At 47.6% G+C, this 25,004-nt stretch overlaps 1 protein-coding gene across 1 annotated transcript in view; it reads right to left on the bottom strand.

The window, feature by feature from the left end:
• Positions 1 to 25,004, bottom strand: part of LOC146798079 (cytochrome P450 2G1-like) — a 1,093,105-nt gene that overhangs the window by 442,450 nt on the left and 625,651 nt on the right. Inside the window, exon 5 of the mRNA XM_085625292.1 lies at positions 1,174 to 1,350. Coding sequence (XP_085481418.1) covers positions 1,174 to 1,350 — 177 coding nt within the window. The remainder of the gene's footprint in view (positions 1 to 1,173; positions 1,351 to 25,004) is intronic.

The following is a 25,004-nucleotide window of genomic DNA, read 5'->3' as shown; positions in this document are numbered from 1 at the left end:
ATATATCTGCAGAAATGTGTGTGTGCATTTAGGATTTTAATGTGTACTAAATCATTTCAATCTATTTTAAAATAAATAAACACTTTTTTAAATATAAAGGCCTTTTATTTATTCAGAAGAGTAGCAGTGTGGGGTACATTAAATATATTCCTGCGTAGAATAACCTAGATAAACTGACTTGGCTATCTTAACTCCTCAAAATATATCCTGGGACTATGAACATGTGATTGCCTTTTCCCATGACAAAACAAAGACAAGGGTACTTCTTATAATGCACCTTTACACCTGAAAATACAAAACTTTTCTTATAGCTCATTAAATAAATTCCAAAAGGGAATTTAAATTAGGAATAAATTCAATCCAGTTCCCATGATACAAGTAGTAATGTATGCCTTTAAATTATGTAATGATTCAAAACTATAGTCTATCATTTCTGAAAGAACACACAAAGTACTGAATAATTTTGTGATTTTAGTCTACCTTCTCTTAGTGGGTAAAGGTCAACCTGGTACAGCACCGGTGGATGATATTATGGATAAAAGAATTCTAAATGTTATGTGTTTGCTTTCCATGATTTCATAGAAATCCAGAATTAGTTATCATAACAGATTGTGCATGTAAAGAGATGCTGCTCTAATCAGTGCATGCCAATGCATCATAGTTTAAAAAAATTAATCAAGGGGATTTGCACACTCATTTAAAATTATGACTACATAATTTGACTGTAGATTCCATCAAAATACGTGAATGAATTGATATGACCAAAAGACAATTATTCTTCAATTCTGGTCAGATTATGGTGTCCATAGTATTAAAGGAGAACTATTCACAGATAGAAATACCTGGGAATAAAATCACAAAATCCCCTCTCATTCCTGTATATAAAAACTATCTGGACAAACAATGGAATTATCTATTAAAACTAAGCAAAATTTACACGCCATATACATGAATGATAATTTATGTTGCTTGTTTTTTAGTTCTGAATGGTAATCCCAAAGCTTTCACCAAAATAATCCTATTTGAAAATCTATTTGTTTAATATTCAAGGCAAATGTAATAGTGGGCAATGGTGAATAAATATGGACATTTGCTCTATAAAAAATATTCCTTTAAACTTTCATTATACAATTATGGTTTATCGACTATTTGTAAAGGGTAAAGATAGATTACCTTCTCTCTTTGAATGAGAAAGCAGTCAATGTAATCTCTTGGGTTGTTGGGATCCAGGGTTTTCTGGTTCTTTTCTACTCTTTCTACAATGAAGTCTTCCAGATACTGAAAAAGCTCAAACATTCTCTTGTGAGGTCCAGGTAGGTGATCCATTATCCTTGGATACATCTCATACAACTGTAAAGAGAAAATCAAAGCAAAAATAAGCCACATCAGACTTTTATTCATTAATTAGCTTTAGTGGTCAAAAATATTTTAAGAAATAGTGATGCTGCTCATGGAAACCTCCAAATGTTCATTTCTCTTTACATAACAATTTGGATTAAGTAGTTGTTATGAGTGTAGTTGCTGGGATTGAAAGGAAACATCAGCTTCTATAGACCACTTGCTTCAGAAATAAAATTGGATCAGGACTGGAGAAATAAAATGTAATAAATAGTTTGTGTTTGCAATATCAATTTCTCAATCGGTGTTGTGGTATTTGCTGACACTACATAATTTTGAAAACCTAAGGCATAGAATGACTAAGATTTTGCAATGGGGTGGTGTCACTTTTTTTGATACAGCACTGACGCAAAATTAATTTTTGTATATATTAAGCCATGCAAAGCCTCATTTGCATGACTTTGTGTTGCTTTGTAACAAAAGATATCAATGCAATGCAGCTCATAGTGCTGCCTTGCATTATCTTGTGTCAGGTAGGCAATATATGGGTGGAGCTTCCCTGCATTTACCCATACTGTTAGACCTGGCACCATTGGCGTGGGTCTCCTTTCCATTTTTGCTGCAGCCTCATATGTTTTTGCTGGTGTTAGATGCTTTGGGCACTGTGCCACTGCTGTCCAGTGCCACAGTGCAAGTGCTCCCTACTGTAAATGAATGTATTGATTAGTGATTCCATGATTGACTGATTTGGTTTACTTGTCAGACTCTAGTATAGTGCACTGAGTGTGCCCAGGGCTTGTAAAACCAAATGCTGCTGGTGGGCTTGCAGCACTGGTTGTGCCACCCACAGAAGCAGCCCTGTAAAATGTGTCTAAGGTCTGCCACTGCAGAGTCTGTGTGCAGTCTGGTACTGTCATGCTGACTGGGCAAGTGCACCCACTTGCCAGTCCCTAAATCTTCCCTTTTCTTCATATCAGACACCCCTATGGTAGGCCCAAGGGCAGGGAGCATTGTAAGTATAAGGTAGGACATGCCCTGATGTGTGTGGCATGTCCTAATAGTGAATTACAGACATTTTCGTATTTCACTATTGCAAGGCTACCTGTTCTCCATAGGCCAGAATGGGCTGTTAGATTATTACATGTTTATAATCTTAACTGACTCAGAGAACATGGTAGAAATTTGAGTTTAGTATGCCTGAACTCAGAATGATAATATACATCTTTTAGTGAAGATGGTTTTAACATTCTGTGTTTGAAAATACCACTTTTAGAAAGTAGGTATTTTCTTGCCTAACCTTTCAAACCTGCCTCTGCTAGGCTGTGTATTCCTTTCTCTGGAGTTTGAGTGACAGGGCTGGGGAATTCCAGGAGACAGGGTGAGGTGTCCCAGTGGTGAATAGAGAGATCTGCATCCAGATGGGTGGGATGAGTTGCACCTGGGACCTTGACTAGGGCTGTGCCTGCCTTCCACAATGCTGGCTCCACCTCCTGGGGAGCGGCTGATGTCTCTGCCCTGCACAGTGAATGAAGAGAAGGAATCCTGTCAACAAAGTGCTCCAGGGCTGTACTTGCCTTCCACAATGCTGGCTCAACCTCCGGTGGGGCGTCTGACGTTTCTGCCCTGCACTGTGAAAAGAAAGGAGAAGTCTGGGAAACAACAGTCTTCAACCCCCAGCTCCCCAGAGTTCTTTGGAAGTGCCTCCTGCTGTTTTAGGCCTTTTGAGGGACTGCGTGTCGCAAGGAGCTGGAAGCGCAACTCAACGAAGCGTGTCACCGTCGCTGCTGCTGCCATCGCACTTCTGAACAAGGGTGTCGCCGCTGGAGTTGTCGCTCTGCATCGCATCGACAGAAGCGTCTCGCAACGAAGAGGAAGCGTGTTGCCGTCGCTGCTGCCTGCCATCGCACTTCTGAACAAGGGTGTCGCTGCTGGAACTGTCGCATTGCACCGCATCGAGAGAAAGCGCCTCGCATCCCCGAGAAGCGCGCCGCCGTCGGAGCTGCTGCCGTTGCATTTCTGAACAAGGGTGTCGCCGCTGCAGTCCACGCATCGAACCGAGAACTTCTTGCATCCTCGGAGAAGCGTGCCGCATCTGGAAGATCTTCACGTCTTTATTTCTTTGCACCAGAACTTTGCCGCATTTCCATCGCTGCAACATTGCTTGTCGTAGAAGCGAAACGCATCGTAATGTACATTGACGCAAAGTGTTGCATCTTAAGAAGTGAACTGAACTAAGCTAAAAACTTTCCATCTTAAAGTAATAGTATTGTGTATTTTTGTCGTTTATGGTCTTGTGGTAAATCTATATAAAGTATACTTATTTTTTTATATAAAACCTGTGTGGTGTCCATTTGTAGTGTTGTCACTGGATTACTGTATGTGGTCACAAATGCTTTACACACTGCCTCTGAGATAAGCCTGTCTGCTCGTGCCAAGCTACCAAGGGGGTGAGCAGGGGTTATTTTAGGAGTGTACCCCCTTACCCTAACTAGAGGCAAGGGTCCCTACTTGTCACAAGTACCTACCTGTGCCAACTAGAGAACCCCAAATCTAACATTGGTGGTCAGTGGTGAGGATTCTAGACTTGTGTTAGAAATGAGGGGGCTCTGGTTGACGCAGGTGTGAACCCACAACAAGCAGGGACCCTTTACTTCTTGTCAGGGCGAAGGATGACTCCCCAGAATAACCCCTGCTCACCCTCTAGGTGCGTGGCGCGAGCAGTCTAGGCTAAGTCTCAGGCGTACACGGTTAAGCAAATGCAATTACACATACAGTAAACCCCTTGCATGCACCACAAACGGACACCAATCCGGGAGTATAGAAAAATAAGCTTTTATGTAGTTTCAGCAGAGTTAAATACAAGGCCCAGTAACGTTGAACTGATGGGGCCACAATTCTTGGAAATACGGTCAAGTTCTCTTGGTTTTACGGAAAGTTCTTTCGGCGGGCACAAGGTAACTGTAGGCCTCAGCGCACTTCGTGCTGAAGCAGCGCCCGGGGAGCACACAGCAGACGACAGGGAAATAAGAACGTTGCGGACCCTGGATCCGATGCGAGCTCGCGGTCGAGTTCGTAAGTACAGTACCTTGTTTCTTGACGCAAAGGCGGGGCGGGATTTCAGCGGCTCTTCGACAGAAGAGCGAGGCGGAGTCCGGGGCTCCCACACTTCACGATGGGGGTCTGATCTTCAGGCTCACGACAGGAGCGGGGTGTTGCAGGTGGCGGGTGGACAAAGCGGGGCAGCCGGGCACGCAGATGCGTCCGGGCCGTCCGAGGCTGGGAGATGCTCACAAACGCCGATTCCGGCGGGAGGGTGAAGGTGCACAGCGAGCCTCCAGCAAGCGAGGTGACAGGGGCAGCCCAGCACAGCGTAGGGGGAGCGGCTCCGATCGAGCGAGGCTCTTCCCAAGGCGGGGGCGGCTAAGCAGTCCTGGTCACGGCTCAGGGAGGGACTGGGCACGAGGGTCACAGCTCCGGCGAGGGAAAGGACACCACAGTCCAGCAGCAGGCGAGTGAAGATCAGGTGGAGCCCAATGGTCCTGGGGCTCCGTTCAGGGGGCAAGCTCAGTTCCAAGCCCTTGGAGATCGTTTTGGAAAAGCACAAGTCTTGAAAGTAAAAGTAAAGTAAAAGTTTCAGCAACAGTTTCTCTTCTCCCCTTTGGCAGCAAGGTCACCACTGCAGGCCAATCCCCCAGGATAGGGACAGTCTTCCTCCTACAGCTTTCCCGGTGCCTCCTCCTCAGGCAGAGATTCTTCTTGGTCAAAAGCGGATCTAGTTTCTTAGGAGCAGGGCTCCTCCATTTATACCACAAATCTTTTGTTCTCCCAGGCCAGGGGGGCCCTTGCCTAGTTCAGTCCGGTTTCTGAGCACTTTGTTTACGTGATGCAGGCTTCTCCTTTCAGAGTGCAGGGCAGAGTCATCAGACGCTCCACAGGGGGTGGAGCCGGCATTGAGGTAGCGGAGCACTGTCCTATTCAGAACCTAGGAGCACTCCTCCCACCCATCTACCTGTCGATCGTCCTATTCATACCAGGCTGCCTAGCCCTGCCCATCTGGGTTCCCCCAGCCCTGTCACTCACACCAGCCAGACATCAGATACACAACACGCAGAGGCGGCTGAAAGGTTTAGGCAAGCAAAGGCCAACTTTCTAAAAGCGGCGTTTGCAAACCCGGAATATTAAAATAAACCTTGCGAAAAGATGTACCTTATTATTCCGAGTTCAGGCATACTAAACTCGATCTCCTACCATGTTCCCTGGGTCGGTTAGGATCATAAGGTGTAATAATCCAGGCCGCCCATACTGGCCTATGAGAACAGGGTAGCCTTGCAGTAGTGAACAACAAGATGGCGGTAATTCACTACTAGGACAGGCCACGCATCCAGGCGTGTCCTACCTTAGGCGTACAATGCACCCTGCCCGTGGGCCTACCAGAGGGGTGACTAACATGCAGCTAAGGGAAGGTTTCGGGGACCGGCAAGTGTGGGCACTTGTCGGTCGGCGCGTCAGTACCAGACTGCACGCAGGTTCTGCGATGGCAGACCTTAGACGTATTTTACCGGCCGCTTCTGTGGGTGGCACAACCCGTGCTGCAAGCCCACCAGCGGTGTTCGTAATTACATGCCCTGGCGCCCCTGGCGCACTTTACTGGGGTCTGATAGTAAACCAAACAATCCAATCATGGAATCCAACCAACATATACAATTTACATAGGGAGCACTTGCACCGCGACACTGGTTGGCAGTGGCACAGCGCGCTGAGCGGCCAACACCATAAAAACACATGAGGCACAGTGACAAAAAGAGGGAGGGAGACTCACGCCAAGGTGCCAGGTCTAACACGTGTCCCCTCCAGCTGAAAAGTGGGGAGAACTACCCTACCCCAGGGAGTTCCTCATCACTAAGGCGGAAAAATCTGGACAGACCGTCAGCATTGGCGTGATCTGTACCAGGGCGATGTTCCACCGTGAAATCCATACCCTGTAGGGAAATGGACCACCTCAACAGCTTTGGATTCTCACCCCTCATATGCATCAACCATCTGAGGGGCCTGTGGTCCGTCTGAACCCGGAAGTGAGACCCAAACAAGTAGGGTCTTAGCTTCTTCAGCGCCCAGACCACAGCAAATGCCTCACGCTCAATAGCACTCCACCTTTGTTCCCGTGGAAGTAACCTCCTGCTAAGAAAGGCTACGGGTTGATCTAGGCCCTCCTCATTAATCTGTGAAAGAACAGCCCCCACACCATGCTCTGAAGCGTCTGTCTGAACGATAAACTCTTTGGAGAAGTTGGGAGCCAAGAGCACGGGCGCCGTGCACATAGCAGTTTTCAAGGCCTCAAAAGCTTCCTGACAGGTGTCAGTCCAGATCACTTTCCTGGGCTGCTTCTTCAAAGTCAGCGCTGTCAAGGGGGCAACCATGTTGCCATACCCCTTGACAAACCTCCTGTAGTACCCGGTGAGACCTAGGAAGGCTCTCACCTCCGTCTGGGTTTTGGGCGCCTCCCAATTCAGGATGGTTTCTATCTTGGGCTGAAGGGGTGCCACCTGGCCACTCCCAACTTGGTGTCCCAAGTACACCACGGAACCCTGCCCGATCTGGCACTTACTCGCCTTGATCGTGAGGCCTGCCTTGCGCAGCGCCATCAACACTTCCCAGAGGTGACGCAAGTGTTCCTCCCAAGTGGAGCTGAACACGGCGATGTCATCCAGGTAGGCTGCACTGAACGAATCCAGCCCAGCCAACACCTGGTTGACCAATCTCTGGAAGGTGGCAGGGGCATTCTTCATCCCAAATGGCATAACCCGGAACTGGTAGTGCCCATCTGGGGTGGAAAATGCTGACCTCTCTTTGGCCCCCTCGGTCAAGGCGATCTGCCAATACCCAGACGTTAGATCAAACGTGCTGAGGTAGTTGGCAGCCCCTAGCCGATCGATGAGCTCATCAGCTCGGGGGATGGGGTGTGCGTCGGTCCTAGTGACCGAATTGAGTCCTCTGTAGTCCACACAGAACCGGAGTTCGGGTGTGGCTCCCGGCGCTGCAGCCTTTGGGACCAAGACCACGGGGCTGGCCCAAGGACTGCTAGAAGACTCAATTACCCCGAGGGCAAACATCTTGGAGACCTCCTCCTTGATGCATGTCCTCACCCTGTCAGTCACCCTGTAGGCCTTGTGCCGCACAGGTGGACTATCCCCAGTGTCCACATCATGGACGCACCAATCAGTGACACCAGGGACCAGGGAAAACAGGTCAGAAAACTGTCCCAGCAACTGGCGACAATCATTCTGTTGCTCAGGGGTCAGGGTGGAAGAGAGGATGACACCATCCACTGACCCATCTTGCTCCTTGGCTGACAGGAGGTCAGGAAGAGGTTCTGTCTCCTCTTCCATTCCAGCATCTGTTGCCAAGAGCATGCCCACTTGGGACCTCTCCAAGTGGGGCTTGAGGCGGTTGACATGCAGGACCCTTAAGGGGTTCCTAGGAGATTTCAGGTCCACCACGTAGGTAACAGGACTCTTGCGCTCCACCACCTCAAAGGGACCGGTCCACTTATCCTGGAGCGCACACGGCTCCACGGGGGCCAAGACCCATACTTTCTGTCCAGGCTGAAGCTCTACCAGAGTGGCATTCTGGTCGTACCACCGCTTCATCTCCTCCTGGCTGGCTTCCAGATTTGCCTCAGCAAGTTGCCTGAATCGCCTAGTCTGATTCCTGAAGGCCAGCATGTAACTATATACATTCTGGGGAGGTTTCCTGGGAGATTGCTCCCAGCCTTCTTTGACCAGACTTAGAGGTCCTCTGACTGGGTGACCATACAGAAGCTCAAAGGGACTGAACCCCAGAGACTTCTGTGGCACCTCACGGTAAGCGAAGAGAAGGCATGGTAAGAGGACGTCCCACTTACGCCTCATGGCTCCTTCTAGGCCCATTATCATGCCTTTGAGGGTTCGGTTGAATCTCTCAACCAACCCGTTTCCTTGGGGGTGGTAAGGGGTGGTGAACTTGTAGGTTACACCACACTCTTGCCAAAGAGATTTCATGTACTTGGACATGAAATTGGTACCTCGGTCAGACACCACCTCTAGAGGGAATCCCACTCGGGAGAAAATTCCCATCAGTGCACGTCCCACCACGGGGGCCGTCACTGTCCTCAGAGGAATGGCTTCCGGGTACCGGGTGGCATGGTCCACCAGGACCAGGATGAACCTATTGCCCATCGCTGTCTTGGGGTCCAGTGGCCCTACAATGTCAATCCCCACTCGCTGGAATGGGGTACCGACCACAGGGAATGGCTGGAGTGGAGCCTTCTGCTTCCTTCCACTCTTTCCACTTGCCTGGCAAGTCTGGCATGTCCTGCAGTGAGTATCGGAACTCCTGCGCATTTGAGGCCAATAAAAGTGGGTGACAAGCCTTTCAAAGGTCTTGTCCTGCCCCAAATGCCCTGCCAATGGCACATCGTGAGCCAGCCCCAGTAGGAAGGCTCTGAAGTCCTGGGGTACCACCAGCGCACGGGCTGACCCAGGCTCAGCAACCTTAGGCTCTGTATATAGGAGGTCGTTCTCCCAGTAAACGAAATGCGATCCTGACTGATCACCTGCGGCCTGGTCTGCAGCCTGCTGCCGCATACCCACGAGAGAAGGGCACTCCTTCTGTGCCTTGCAAAAGTCCTCCCTGGTGGGACCCCCTTCCTGCTGCCAATGGGTCAGCTCCGGCAGGTCTCCCAGTTCAGCTATCTGCTCCCCTGTAGGCTCCAGGGCATTCCCCTCAAGGTCTGCTTCCTCCTGGACCGTGGGAACTTCAGGGGCCGGCTTCCCGCGCCCCTTGCTCCTTCTCTCTGAGGCCGGTTCCTGGGCCTCCCTCTCAGGCTCCAGGACCTCTTGAGTACCTCTACTGACCGCCATGGACCGTGTGGTGACACACGCCCAATCCGGCATACCCAACATCTCCAGGTGAGCACTCCGCTCCACCTTAGCCCAAGGTGAGCTCTCCAAATCGTTTCCTAACAAACAGTCTACAGGCATGGCGGGCCTCACAGCTACCTGAAGAGTACCAGAGACCCCCCCCCACTCAAAGGGAACCTGAGCCACCTTGCAGTGTCTCTCTGTGTTGTCAGCGGCAACAACGGGATAGAATGCATTGGGGACCACCTGCTCCTGAGACACCAGGTGACACCGGACAGCTGTCACACTGGCTCCAGTATCTCTAAGAGCTTCCACCCTATGGCCATTTATGGTCACCCACTGCCTGTACTTCTTAGTGTTCTCAGGCAGCTGGGTTGGAGGGACCACTTCACGGTCTCCTAGCGAGACCAGGGACATCTCTGCGGGACCCCACCCACCTTGGACATCCCTCTCCTCCCCCAAGGCTACACTAGTCACCTGCCGGGGTGGAGCACCAGTGGGTGTTGGTTTACCAAACAATGGACACTTTACATCAGAGGCAAAATGCCCCAAATTGTTACACCTGTAACATCTTACGGGCCCCTTCTGAACAGGAGGACCTGTCGGGGCCCCGGTCGGTTTCTGGGGTGGGGGAGGCTGAGAACCCTTCCCTTGGTTCCCTTGGGGACTATTTTGGGGCCCTTTTTGGAACTGCTTCTGTTTACCCCTGTCCCCCCCACTCTTCTGCTGGGGACCCTGCCCACCTTTGGCGGAATCTCCCACGGTACCCTTGTGGACCCTGGTACTGACCCAGCGGTCCGCCTCCTCAGCAAGCTTCCTCGGGTTAGTCAGCTTACTATCGATCAGGTGCTGGCGTAGCTCAGGAAAACAATTACTGGACAAGTGCTCCCATGCCATTAAATCAAGAAGCCCTTGATAATCATTCACCTTACTACCCTTTACCCAACCATCCAGCGCTCTGCAAAAGAAAGTCACATACTCCACATACGTACTATTGGGAATCTTAGTGCAACCCCTGAACCTCTGTCTATATAACTCAGGGGTCAACCCATACCTAGCCATCAATGCTTCCTTCATATGGGCATAAGAATTACGAACATCAACAGGTAAATCTAACAGTGTGTCCCGCCCTTCACTCAGGAACCTTCCCCACAACCCCGCTCCCCAATCTTTCTCAGGGACCCGGTGGGAAGACATGGCTACCTCGTAGGCTCTGAACCACTGCCCGATGTCGTCATTCCTGAAGAACTCCTTCACTACATCCTTGGGAATATAAACTCTTGGTTCCGCCGGTACTGGCGGTGTGCTGCCACCAGAGGGATTAAGCTCCAAACTTTTTGCTTTCAGCTCCAGCTCCCTCAGCTTCATGTCATGCTCTAATTGTAGTTTCTTTTCTTCCATGGCTAATCTTTGTTTTTCCATATCCATCTGCCCATGAAGTTTTGCCATTTCCACCTCGTGTGCCCGGGTTGCAGCCCTGTCTGCCAACTCTTCTGGCGACAGGCACCTGCCAAACTCATGGACACTTTCTGGTGGAACCACTTCCACCTGATTCTCTGGTGCCTTTGACTCATACCAGGCCCTCAGCGCCTTCACAAATTGTTCCTTCTTTTTCAATCCAGTTTGGGCAATCCTGAACTTGGAGCAAAGACCTTTCAAGTCTTCATTGGTACGATTCAGAAGCGCGTCTTCTTCCCAATCTACGTCTTCAAATCCAGAGATTATGGAAGCTGCCCTTCCGGCTGAAAGTGAACCAGGCATGGCTCTAACAACGGAGATTCTTGGCAAAACAAAAACAAATGCTAGCCTTGTGGCTGTGTTACTGGTCTGCTCTCACTACGTGGTGATCAGTGATTCACTATACGCAAACCACAAATGCAAATCCGTAAATCCTCACCGCTGCCACCAATGTTAGAAATGAGGGGGCTCTGGTTGACGCAGGTGTGAACCCACAACAAGCAGGGACCCTTTACTTCTTGTCAGGGCGAAGGATGACTCCCCAGAATAACCCCTGCTCACCCTCTAGGTGCGTGGCGCGAGCAGTCTAGGCTAAGTCTCAGGCGTACACGGTTGAGCAAATGCAATTACACATACAGTAAACCCCTTGCATGCACCACAAACGGACACCAATCCGGGAGTATAGAAAAATAAGCTTTTATGTAGTTTCAGCAGAGTTAAATACAAGGCCCAGTAACGTTGAACTGATGGGGCCACAATTCTTGGAAATACGGTCAAGTTCTCTTGGTTTTACGGAAAGTTCTTTCGGCGGGCACAAGGTAACTGTAGGCCTCAGCGCACTTCGTGCTGAAGCAGCGCCCGGGGAGCACACAGCAGACGACAGGGAAATAAGAACGTTGCGGACCCTGGATCCGATGCGAGCTCGCGGTCGAGTTCGTAAGTACAGTACCTTGTTTCTTGACGCAAAGGCGGGGCGGGATTTCAGCGGCTCTTCGACAGAAGAGCGAGGCGGCGTCCGGGGCTCCCACACTTCACGATGGGGGTCTGATCTTCAGGCTCACGACAGGAGCGGGGTGTTGCAGGTGGCGGGTGGACAAAGCGGGGCAGCCGGGCACGCAGATGCGTCCGGGCCGTCCGAGGCTGGGAGATGCTCACAAACGCCGATTCCGGCGGGAGGGTGAAGGTGCACAGCGAGCCTCCAGCAAGCGAGGTGACAGGGGCAGCCCAGCACAGCGTAGGGGGAGCGGCTCCGATCGAGCGAGGCTCTTCCCAAGGCGGGGGCGGCTAAGCAGTCCTGGTCACGGCTCAGGGAGGGACTGGGCACGAGGGTCACAGCTCCGGCGAGGGAAAGGACACCACAGTCCAGCAGCAGGCGAGTGAAGATCAGGTGGAGCCCAATGGTCCTGGGGCTCCGTTCAGGGGGCAAGCTCAGTTCCAAGCCCTTGGAGATCGTTTTGGAAAAGCACAAGTCTTGAAAGTAAAAGTAAAGTAAAAGTTTCAGCAACAGTTTCTCTTCTCCCCTTTGGCAGCAAGGTCACCACTGCAGGCCAGTCCCCCAGGATAGGGACAGTCTTCCTCCTACAGCTTTCCCGGTGCCTCCTCCTCAGGCAGAGATTCTTCTTGGTCAAAAGCGGATCTAGTTTCTTAGGAGCAGGGCTCCTCCATTTATACCACAAATCTTTTGTTCTCCCAGGCCAGGGGGGCCCTTGCCTAGTTCAGTCCGGTTTCTGAGCACTTTGTTTACGTGATGCAGGCTTCTCCTTTCAGAGTGCAGGGCAGAGTCATCAGACGCTCCACAGGGGGTGGAGCCGGCATTGAGGTAGCGGAGCACTGTCCTATTCAGAACCTAGGAGCACTCCTCCCACCCATCTACCTGTCGATCGTCCTATTCATACCAGGCTGCCTAGCCCTGCCCATCTGGGTTCCCCCAGCCCTGTCACTCACACCAGCCAGACATCAGATACACAACACGCAGAGGCGGCTGAAAGGTTTAGGCAAGCAAAGGCCAACTTTCTAAAAGCGGCGTTTGCAAACCCGGAATATTAAAATAAACCTTGCGAAAAGATGTACCTTATTATTCCGAGTTCAGGCATACTAAACTCGATCTCCTACCATGTTCCCTGGGTCGGTTAGGATCATAAGGTGTAATAATCCAGGCCGCCCATACTGGCCTATGAGAACAGGGTAGCCTTGCAGTAGTGAACAACAAGATGGCGGTAATTCACTACTAGGACAGGCCACGCATCCAGGCGTGTCCTACCTTAGGCGTACAATGCACCCTGCCCGTGGGCCTACCAGAGGGGTGACTAACATGCAGCTAAGGGAAGGTTTCGGGGACCGGCAAGTGTGGGCACTTGTCGGTCGGCGCGTCAGTACCAGACTGCACGCAGGTTCTGCGATGGCAGACCTTAGACGTATTTTACCGGCCGCTTCTGTGGGTGGCACAACCCGTGCTGCAAGCCCACCAGCGGTGTTCGTAATTACATGCCCTGGCGCCCCTGGCGCACTTTACTGGGGTCTGATAGTAAACCAAACAATCCAATCATGGAATCCAACCAACATATACAATTTACATAGGGAGCACTTGCACCGCGACACTGGTTGGCAGTGGCACAGCGCGCTGAGCGGCCAACACCATAAAAACACATGAGGCACAGTGACAAAAAGAGGGAGGGAGACTCACGCCAAGGTGCCAGGTCTAACAACTTGCATTTGTGACTTATGTACAGTGATTGGTGAACACTACTTAGTGAGTGCAGACCATAACGCAACCACATACTTTTTGGTAGATTCCTTTTTGAATTTTCTATTTTTGAAAGATGCCAGATTCAGTTGTCATGGAGAGAGCAGAATCCATAGCCTCTATTGATTGTGATTGGGAAGAAGAGAAGCTACAAAGCTACAAAGCAGGACAGCTGAGGTACTTCTGCAAGAAAATCAAGGTTTCCACTGTTGGGTGCACCAAGAAGGAAGAGTTCTACAAGGCGCTGAGGGCCTGGGTAGAAGCAAGGAAAACCCCTGAAATTGAGGAGGGGGATGACCATGCAGATGTACAGCTGGAAGGGCCAGTGGGCCAAGGAAGAAGGAAAGTACCTTCTCCCGCAAGTTGCAGTGCTTCTGGCAAAAGTCTGTCTCCAGAGGAGTTGGAGGACAGAGAGAGATCTAGGAGGCACGAAACGGAGATGACCAAGTTCAAGGTGAACAGGCAACTGGAGTTAGAAAATAGGAGATTAGACATAGAGGAAACAAGGTTACAGTTTGAGCATGACAAGGTTTTGAGGGAGTTGGAGTTTAAAACCAAGAGTTTAGAGGTTACTCCCTCTGGTGGCAGCGTACCGTCAGTGCCTGTGGAAGCTAGAGTATACATTCCTAAAGATGTGGTGAAAGACAGGTTCATCCTGGTCTTGGTGGACCATGCCACCCGGTACCCGGAAGCCATACCTCTGAGGACAGTGACGGCCCCCGTGGTGGGACAAGCACTGATGGGAATTTTCTCTCGAGTGGGATTCCCTCGCGAGGTAGTGTCTGACCGGGGATACCAACTTCATCTCTAAGTATATGAAGTCCCTGTTGCAGGAGTGTGGGGTAACTTACAAGTTCACCACTCCTTACCACCCCCAAGTAAATGGGTTGGTTGAAAGGTTTAACCGAACCCTGAAAGGCATGATAATGGGTCTCGAGGAACCCATGAGGCGTAAGTGGGACGTCCTCTTACCATGCCTACTCTTTGCATACCGTGAAGTACCACAGAAATCTCTAGGGTTCAGTCCCTTTAAGCTTCTCTATGGACACCCAGTCAGAGTACCTCTGAGTCTGGTCAAGGAAGGCTGGGAGCAATCTCCCAGGAAACCTCCCCAGGATGTATATAGCTACATGCTGGCCTTCAGGAACCAGACTCGGCGTTTCAGGCGACTCGCTGAGGCGAATCTGGAAGCCAGCCAGGAGGAGATGAAGCGATGGTATGACCAGAATGCCACTCTGGTAGACCTTCAGCCTGGCCAGAAAGTGTGGGTCATGGCCCCAGTGGAGCCCTGCACGCTCCAAGATAAGTGGACCGAACCGTTTGAGGTTGTGGAGAACAAGAGTCCAGTTACCTACTTGGTGGACTTGTGGTCTCTCAGGAACCCCTTGAGGGTCCTGCATGTCAACCGCCTTAAGCCCCATTTGGAGAGGTCCGAAGTGGGCATGCTCTTAGCAACAGATGCTGGGATGAAGGAGGAGACCGAGCCTCTTCCTGACCTCCTGTCTGCAACAGAGCAAGATGGGTCAGTGGATGGTGTAAACCTCTCTTCCACCCTGACCCCTGAGCAACAGAATGACTGCCACCAGTTGCTGGGACAGTTTTCTGACCTGTTCTCCCTGGTTCCAGGTATCACAGATTGGTGTGTCCATGATGTAGATACAGGAGACAGCTTACCTGTGATGCACAAAACTTACAGGGTAACTGACAGGGTGAGGGCTTGCATCAAAGAGGAGGTCTCAAAGATGCTTGCTCTAGGGGTGATTGAGTCCTCTAGCAGTCCTTGGGCCAGCCCAGTGGTCTTGGTCCCAAAGGCTGCAGCGCCGGGTGCCACACCAGAACTCCGGTTCTGTGTGGACTACCGAGGGCTCAATTCGGTCACGAAGACTGACGCACAACCCATCCCCAGAGCTGATTAGCTCATTGATCGGCTAGGGGCTGCACGGTACCTCAGCATGTTTGATTTAACGTCTGGGTACTGGCAGATCACCTTGACTGATGGGGCAAAGGAGAGGTCAGCATTCTCCACACCAGATGGGCATTTCCAGTTCCAGGGTATGCCCTTTGGGATGAAGAGTGCCCCTGCCACCTTCCAGAGGTTGGTCAACCAGGTGTTGGTTGGACTGGATGAGTTCAGTGCCGCCTACCTGGATGACATTGCAGTGTTCAGCGCCAGTTGGGAAGAACATCTGCACCACCTCTGGGAAGTGTTGTTGGCGCTGCGGAAGACAGGCCTCTCGATCAAGGCGAGTAAGTGCCAGATTGGGCATGGTTCCGTGGTGTACTTGGGACACCAAGTTGGGAGCGGCCAGGTGGCGCCCCTACAGCCCATGATCGAAACCATCCTGGCTTGGGAACCCCCCAAAACCCAGACAGAGGTGAGAGCCTTTTTAGGACTCACAGGGTACTACAGGCGGTTTGTCTAGGGGTATGGCAACGTTGTTGCACCCTTGACAGAGCTGACTTCCAGGAAGCAGCCCAAGAAAGTGGTTTGGACTGACACCTGTCAGAAAGCTTTTGAGGCCCTGAAAGCTGCCATGTGCAAGGGGCCCATGCTCCTGGCACCCAACTTCTCCAAAGAGTTTATCGTTCAGACAGACGCTTCAGAGCATGGTGTGGGGGCTGTTTTGTCACAGATGAATGTGGAGGGCCTAGATCAACCTGTAGCCTTCATCAGTAGGAGGCTACTTCCACAGGAACAGAGGTGGAGTGCTATTGAGCATGAGGCATTTGCTGTGGTCTGGGCACTGAAGAAGCTGAGACCCTACCTGTTTGGGACTCACTTCCGGGTTCAGACAGACCACAGGCCCCTCAGATGGTCAATGCAGATAAGGGGTGAGAACCCAAAGCTGTTGAGGGGGTCCATTTCCCTACAGGGTATGGACTTTACGGTGGAATACCGCCCTGGTACAGAACACGCCAACGCTGATGGTCTGTCCAGATTCTTTTCTGCCTTAGTGATGAGAACTCCCAGGAGGTAGGGTAGTTCTCCCCACATTTCAGCTGGAGGGGACACATGTTAGAACTGGCACCATTGGCGTGGGTCTCCTTTCCATTTTTGCTGTTGCCTGATATGTTTTTGCTGGTGTTAGATGCTTTGGGCACTGTGCCACTGCTGTCCAGTGCCACAGTGCAAGTGCTCCCTACTGTAAATGAATGTATTGATTAGTGATTCCATGATTGACTGATTTGGTTTACTTGTCAGACTCTAGTATAGTGCACTGAGTGTGCCCAGGGCTTGTAAAACCAAATGCTGCTGGTGGGCTTGCAGCACTGGTTGTTCCACCCACAGAAGCTGCCCTGTAAAATGTGCCTAAGGTCTGCCATTGCAGAGCCTGTGTGCAGTCTGGTACTGTCATGCTGACTGGACAAGTGCACCTACTTGCCAGTCCCTCAACCTTCCCTTTTCTTCATATCAGACACCCCTATGGTAGGCCCAAGGGCAGGGTGCATTGCAAGTATAAGGTAGGACATGCCCTGATGTGTGTGGCATGTCCTAATAGTGAATTACAGCCATTTTCGTTTTTTCACTATTGCAAGGCTACCTGTTCTCCATAGGCCAGAATGTTTATAATCTTAACTGACTCAGAGAACATGGTAGAAATTTGAGTTTAGTATGCCTGAACTCAGAATGATAAAATACATCTTTTAGTGAAGGTGGTTTTGATGTTCTGTGTTTGAAAATACCACTTTTAGAAAGGTGGTATTTTCTTGCCTTACCTTTCAAACCTGCCTCTGCTAGGCTGTGTATTCCTTTGTCTGGAGTTTGAGTGACAGGGCTGGAGAATTCCAGGAGACAGGGGGAGGTGTCCCAGTGGTGAATAGAGAGATCTGCATCCAGATGGGTGGGAGGAGTTGCACCTGGGACCTTGAATAGGGCTGGGCCTGCCTTCCACAATGCTGGCTCCACCTCCTGGGGAGCGGCTGATGTCTCTGCCCTGCACAGTGAATGAAGAGAAGGAATCCTGTCAACAAAGTGCTCCAGGGCTGTACTTGCCTTCCACAATGCTGGCTCAACCTCCGGTGGGGCGTCTGACGTTTCTGCCCTGCACTGTGAAAGGAAAGGAGAAGACTGGTAAACAGAGTGCTCAGGAACTGGTTTGGACTGGACAAAGGCCTCTCTCCCCTCAGAGAACAAAGGATTTTGGGGTATGAGTAGTGGGACCCTGATCCCAAGAATTTAGATCACTTTTGGAACAAGAAGAAACCTTTGCTGAGGATCGGAACCTGAAGAAACTGAGGAGAGACTATCCCTAAGCTGAAGTGCTGCTTGGGGGATTGGCCTGCAGGGTTTGCCTGACTGCCAAAGGAAGGAGAAAAGACTGTGTGTGCTTATTTCAACTTCTAAGGATATCCAAGGGCTTGGAACAGAGCTTGCCTCCTGCTGAAGTCTCAGGGACAACAGACTTCAACCCCCAGCTCCCCAGAGTTCTTTGGAAGTGCCTGCTGCTGTTTTGGGCCTTCTGAGGGACTGCGTGTCGCAAGGAGTTGGAAGTGTGACTCAACTAAGCTGAAGCGTGTCGCCTTCGCTGCTGCTGCCGTCGCATTTCTGAACACGGATGTCGCCGCTGTAGTTGTCGCATCGTGCGGAAGCTTCACGCATCGTGGGAGAAGAGTGTCGCAGTTGGAGCTGTTGCCATCACACTTCTGAACAAGGGTGTCGCCACGCATCGAACCGAGAACTTCTCACATCCCCGGAATAGCGTGCCGCATCTGGAAGATCTTCACGTCTTTATTTCTATGCACCAGAACTTTGCTGCATTTCCATCGCTGCGACATTGCTTGTCGTGGAAGCGCAACGCATCGTAAGGTACATTGACCCACAGTGTCGCATCTTAAGAACTGAGCTGAACTAAGTTAAAAACTACCATCTTAAAGTAATAGTATTGTGTATTTTTGTTGTTTATGGTCTTGTGGTAAATCTATATAAAGTATACTTATTTATTTATATAAAACCTGTGTGGTGTCCATTTGTAGTGTTGTCACTGGATTACTGTATGTGGTCACAAATGCTTTACACACTGCCTCTGAGATAAGCCTGTCTGCTTGTGCCAAGCTACCAAGAGGGTGAGCAGGGGTTATTTTAGGAGAGTACCCCCTTACCCTGACGAGAGGCAAGGGTCCCTATTTGTCACAAGTACCTACCTGTGCCAACTAGAGACCCCCAAATCTAACACATACGTTTAGATACAAGCACATATTTTCTAAAGAATTGTAAACATGGGTTTGCTCCAATATGGGGTACCTACCCAAAGGGATTTCTCCTCATAACTTCCTCTTTGCAAGTGTGTTGCATTATGAAGCACACTTACAAAGTGGAATAAGACTCAAAGAATACTTTTTGTGCGGGAACGTATCCATTGAGGGTGCCTGCTTTGTCAATTGGCAACCACAAGTTTGACAGCACTAGGAGAGAGCAAATCTTTGTAAATATGGCACAGTTCTGCGCTCTCTCATTCACACAATGCAGTGCAGCAGTCTGACTTGCTGTGCTGCATTGCAAGAACGTTTTGTAAATCTGGGCTTAGGAAAAATCAATGTCAGCTAGTGAACTTTAAAGGAGGTGTAGCGTAAATACTTTCTAGATATATATTTTATACATGGCATTAAATTGAATCAAATTGTTCCACCCAAACAATTCCAAGTTGATACTTGGTCATAAGATATGCTTAGACTCTACATGGAAGGAGCAGGAACAGCAAGACAAAAATTATACAAATCTCGCAATCAGAATCTCATACACCAGAGATGCATAAGTCTTACAGCCATGCACAATAATTCTACTCCAAATTACATAGAGGTCGCAGGAACAAATGGCAGACGGATTACAGCAATATAGATTACATTGAAAAAGCTCAATGTATATGAAAATCCCACTACATATGTCATGAAGTAGCAGCTTAACTACCATAGCAGTAAGTGCACTCTTGAACCAAGGAACCGAAATGAGCAGTATGTGCCTCTAATGAATTATGCATTAAATGCCATCTTTCAGTATATTATGGACCAGCAGTAATTTTGTTTGCAATGTTAGCATGTCTTTAAATATAGAGACATTTTACATTGAAATACAAAATTTTCATTTTGGTAACTACATTGTTACCATAGAAAGCTTTTTTTCATTTTCATAAAAACGTATAACCTATATGTGTGTCACAAAATTACAGATTTGCACTTCTTCAAGTAAAAATATTGCATGTCCCTAATTTCAGTTTGTGATTTTCCCCAAGCAATTACATATATTTCTTTCACACAGGAACAATGAATCAAGGATTGGACTCTTGTATTCCAGGGTTAAGGAGAATTCGACCACAATATGACAAGAATACAGTACTAGTTTGTCAAAGATAGAATGCTATTTATGAAAGGCAGAGAAAGGCGTGACGTGAGTTCGTTTACTGGGTGCAATAAATTGAATTATTATTTGGGGTGGATTACTATCCACCTCAAGATATATTCACTACCCTTGTCTGGGTGAATAATCAATGTCATTAAATGAATCTGATGTCAACCCCCTAGTAGCCATGCCACAGACCAGACAGTCTTAGCTCAAGGTAATGTGTAAAGTATTTATGCAGAACAAAAAAGAGTTATAAATTAGAAATCCCCAAAAATAAAAATCCCAAACCAAAATAGATAAGTAGAGTCAAATTTAAGAAGTAAAATTGCACCAAAATCCAGTAAGGGGGACTGAGTTTTAAGTAGGAATAGTGGCAAGCAGCAGAAAACGCCAATAAGAGTCGATGATCACAGTAGACCGGAGCCTAAGAGCAATTTGACAATGACAACAATGAAGAATATCAGATACATGAACCAGGTTTGTCCTGGTCAAAGATTTTACTTAATTAGACACTGACAGCGAAGAACTACATCAGATACATAAAGCATGTTTGTACTAGATAAAGATTTTGCCATATGACTTTAGTTCCTCAAGTTCCAATCCACCACAGCTGTAAACTTCTGAAGTCCTGAGAACATAAGGGGAGGCACTTGGAGTTTCACAAGGTGTCAGACAGAGGCCAACGGTAGGGTCCAGACATGGTCCAGTTGCCCTCAACAACTGGGCAGTTGCAGGAATGGTCCTTAAACCTATTTTATTCATATATCTTGAGCAGGAGGTCAGCCTTACAAACCGTGTAGTCCACTTCTTTGTCCTTGGTACATGGTAGAGCAGGTCAAGTCTTTCATGTCTTTTCTCAGATTGCGGACAGGAGGTTCATTCTTCCAGTCAGGTCCAGGGAGCTTCTGTAATTGGTGCCTGGAGATGCTACACTTATGCCAGGTGTGAGCTAGTGGGTGGGAATGACCCCTGTACACACGTTAACCAATGGGGTAAAAGTTCTATGGCCAACCTAACCTACTCTGGGGATTTTCAAAATGGTGAAATTCTTCAGCCAAACTAAAATTGGACTGTGAAGGCTAGTTGTGTGTGTGTGTGTGGGAGTGTACTATAGAGTCCTCCCACATCTAACACTAAACTCAAGTTTGGAGCAGTCACTGTTCCACAATAAACCAAGAGACAGACATTTGGTAGAACAAAATAGGGTTTTCCAACGATCAGACAATGGATATACAAGTATTGTTTTGGTACCTTGTTTCCCTTCTGTTCAATAATGCCCCCAGTGTCATATGTAACACTCAGAGACAAAAGTCTAGTCTAATAGAAGTAGGATTTTCAGCAGCCATACAATGGATAAATAAGAACTGTTTTGGCATCATGTTTCCATTCCTTTCTAGTGTGCCAAACAGGGTTTGACATTCAAGCAAGATTCAACACTGTAATGTGAAAAATTATGTTCACAGTCCCACACCACCCATTCTGTCCTGTTCAGATGAGGTTATGCTGTTGTTGGCTCATGGGAGGCACTTTGCACCTTTTCACACTTATTCAAATGCTAATTACTGGCTACCAGAATTGCAAGAGCAAATGCAAATGTAGCCTCCAGGACATCCAGGCATGGAGAAGGTCACTTTCTAAAAGTTACTCTTTTACTTAACATTTACTAAAATTAAAATTGGATTTTAATATTTTTTTTAAACAGCTGTTTAAATATTTTCTGAGCTAGTCCCATCAGTCAGATACAATATTAGGATTTTTTAATCTGTACTCTGGTTTTCTAAATAGGACAGCTAGGCCCACCCCTGTGAAAATAGCTTTTGGGTACTAGTCACTGTAAGGCATGTTAACATTAAATGCATATGTCTCACTTTTAAATGCAATGCACCCTGCCTTGTTGACCACAAGATACACATAGGGGTTCCTTATTAATATTTAAAAGGGAGGTTTTAACTTGGCAAAAGGGTTTCTTTTGACACATCAAGCTGCAGTGCTTAATCTGCCACAATCAGGCTACCCTGGTAGGCCTGAAGCTATATTTTACACTATCACTCCAGTAGATCGCATTATAGGAACTGCAGCCCACTAGTGGCATTTAACTTACATGCCCTGGTATACATTTTGTACCACATACTAGGGATATATAGGTAAATCAAAAATGCCCAAATTAGGAATATGCTAACTCAAGCCATCAAAAATATAGGGCCCAACAAAAGGCTAAATATACTGGGTGGCCTCACAGAAAAGGCATATTTCCACACTTGGCCAGAATATTAAAGAAAATTATCTGTAGTGCTGTGTCAGTATGGTCAGGGATGTTTAAGCTTTAATAGATACTTTGTGGATGAGCATTGGGTCCTGCACTCCACACAGCACTCCAAAGCAGTAAGCAGAGCTACATGTGACTCAAAATTATAGAGCATTAGATAGTCCACTTTTGAGAGACATCAGAAAGCACATGATTTAAACAGACGGTTCAGCTAGCAAGTACTACCAGTCATCAAAAAATATATATTATATGTGGAATCATCCTGCTTAAGAAATATGTCTCTCTTGTCCAACAACCTTATCAGACAAACTTTGTATTACAGCAAATGTGACATATATATCTCAAAATTACGACTGCGAAATTCTCATTAACCGCTCTGAGACTGCTTGTTATTGGTACAAACACCACCGTCCCATACTTTCTTTCCTGTATATGTGCCTGTTGTCCTGAACCCTATTTAAGGGCTGCAAAAATGTAAGATCTTGTGGCATTGCTTGAAAACTAATTTACTTTTGCTACAATGTCCTTCAAGAAATATAACTTATTTCTATGCTATTGAGAAGGAAATCAGCACTACATGAGCATCTCACCCAGGACGCTGTTCATTTATTCATCTAAAGTATTAATAGAGCGCACTATCACCAAAATGGTATCCTGGCAGTAACATCCTTCACCAGGATGGGAAAATGCTGCAAGGAAAATGAAGAAGAATACCAGAATTAATGAGGGAAGAGCCAAGTTTTCACAGTTTTTCTAAAATGCTGAAGATCAGCTAAGGATCTGAGGGAAGCAGGAAAGTGATCCTAAAGCAGGGCAGCTCTCACTATGAAGGCCCACCCTCCCACCCTGTCTTATCTTCCTGAATTTGGCAATGCAGATAAGATTGGCAGATGAGGAACAAAGTTATCTTCCTGGAGAATTTCTTGAAGAAATATTTTGTAGGAGGATTAGATCTAGACCCCAAAGTGTTTTCAAAACAATACATAGGGATTTGAAGGTTATTCTCTGTTAAACTGGTAACCAGTAGAGCTCCTTCAGTGCACCCAATGCAGATGATCTTCTAGGCCTATCCAGATTAGCTACTGCAGCTTGGACTCTATATAGTCTGTTTATCAGGAATTCTGGAGCTCCTGAAAGAAGAGTGTTTCAATAGTCCAGCCTACTTAGAATCACACTGCGCACAATCAAGTTTTAGCTATAGTCGGCAGCATGGGAAGGAGTTTCCACATTCCCCAAAGAAGCGAGAAACATATCCGCGCTACTCTGATGACATGACCTTCAAGGGACAGTTTTTTGTCTAATGTAACCGCCAAATTATGGACTGAGTCGGAAGGTAGTAAATAATCCTCGGGTGAGAATGGAAAAAAGTTGGTGGGGAGAGTCAGAGACATTTTTTTAGATGAGCAACACAAGAACTCAAATTTGTCTCCATTGAATTTAAGTTGGAATTCAACCATGTGACAATGTCATTCATACGATTATGAAAGACATTGACCGCTATCTGAGAGTCACTATCCAGTGACAAAATCAGCTGAGTATCATCCGCATAATTGACTATTCGAGTTTGAGGGTTTTGATAAGGGTCACTAGTGGCCTCCTATATATATTAAACAAATTTGGATTAAGACCCGACCCTTGATGGATTCCAAGTTTAAATTCTCTAAAAGCAGAGAGGGAGAGGGGGAAGATCATTGGTCTGGTAGTGCTCCGATGAATAGGATTGGATACATTTTCAGAGCAGTTCCACCTACTTTGACTGAGGTGAGTCTAACCAGGAGAATTTTGTGGTTTACCATATCAAAAGTGGCAGATAGAATAAGTAGGATCAAGATCACTAGCTGGACGCTGTTGACTAGCATCAGGAGCTCATCTATGGCAGTGAGTACAGCCGTCTCGGTTCCATGCCCTCCATAAGGTTGTTATGTTCCAGGTAATGGAATAATGTTTTACTAACATAACATTCCAATATTTTTTTCCGAAAATGGTAACCCTGAAATTAGACTGTAGTTGCCAAGGCCGATGGGTCCAAAGAGGGTTTTTTCAAAATGGGGATGACAGTGACTTTTTTCCAGGTCTGTGGTACTGTGCCAGAGTCCAGTGATGGATTGCAAATCAGGTGTAGCAGTGGAAAAGACTCCTCCGCAATGTCTTTACAGACCCTTTGCATCAAAGGAATATGTGGAGAGCCAGAGCATATAGATTTGGCTAAGGAATGGAAGCAGTCATCAAAATAGGTTCGAAGTTATTAAGCCAACACCTGGAGTTTTACAAGAGATAGACTGACTCAGGTAGGATACAGGCAGGGTGGACAAGAGATTCAATGATTAGGCAGCCATCAGAGAGTGCAGTAGCTGAATTTTAGCCTCTCAGCTGAGAGGAGTCCCTTATGTCATCCATCCAGAATTGTACCAAACTTTTCCTCAAAGAACTAGGCAAGGTTGTGACATAGTTTTTGAGACAGTGTCAAGTCCCTTTTCATGCATTCAGGGTTGGAGAATTCACGCATGATGTCAAATAAATGTTTTGGTATTGTTGGGCGCTGCGAGAGTGGTGGTGGCATAATGGTCAGCTTTTGCTTATTAAACTCTTTCTTATATTCAATCAATCAAACAACTTTATTCAACTTTAGAAGTAAAAACCATAAAAGCACTACAAATTGATGCATGTTCGACATAAAAAAAAGCCATCCTTAGGATTTGTACAGTAAATTAAATTGTGGATTATCTAAAACTGTTAAACACTAGTGAAAAATACCAATTTACAGTTAAAAATAATAAAAGTGGTGTCTTACAGAAACGTACAGTGACTGAATGGTATCAAGGTTGACTGCTGTTTCTGTTGGATCCCATGTTTATTCCTTTTTAACTGCAATTGTGTAAATGTATTTTTAATTAGTTTTTAACCATTTTAACTGTTTTAGTTAATCCAAAACTAATTTTAGTGTACATATTCTGAGGATGGCTT

This window comes from Triturus cristatus, chromosome 9, assembly GCF_964204655.1.
Source record: "Triturus cristatus chromosome 9, aTriCri1.1, whole genome shotgun sequence".
Lineage (NCBI taxonomy): Eukaryota > Metazoa > Chordata > Amphibia > Caudata > Salamandridae > Triturus > Triturus cristatus.
The sequence above is the reverse complement of the archived record's forward strand: the minus strand, read 5'-3'. Positions and strand labels throughout refer to the sequence as shown.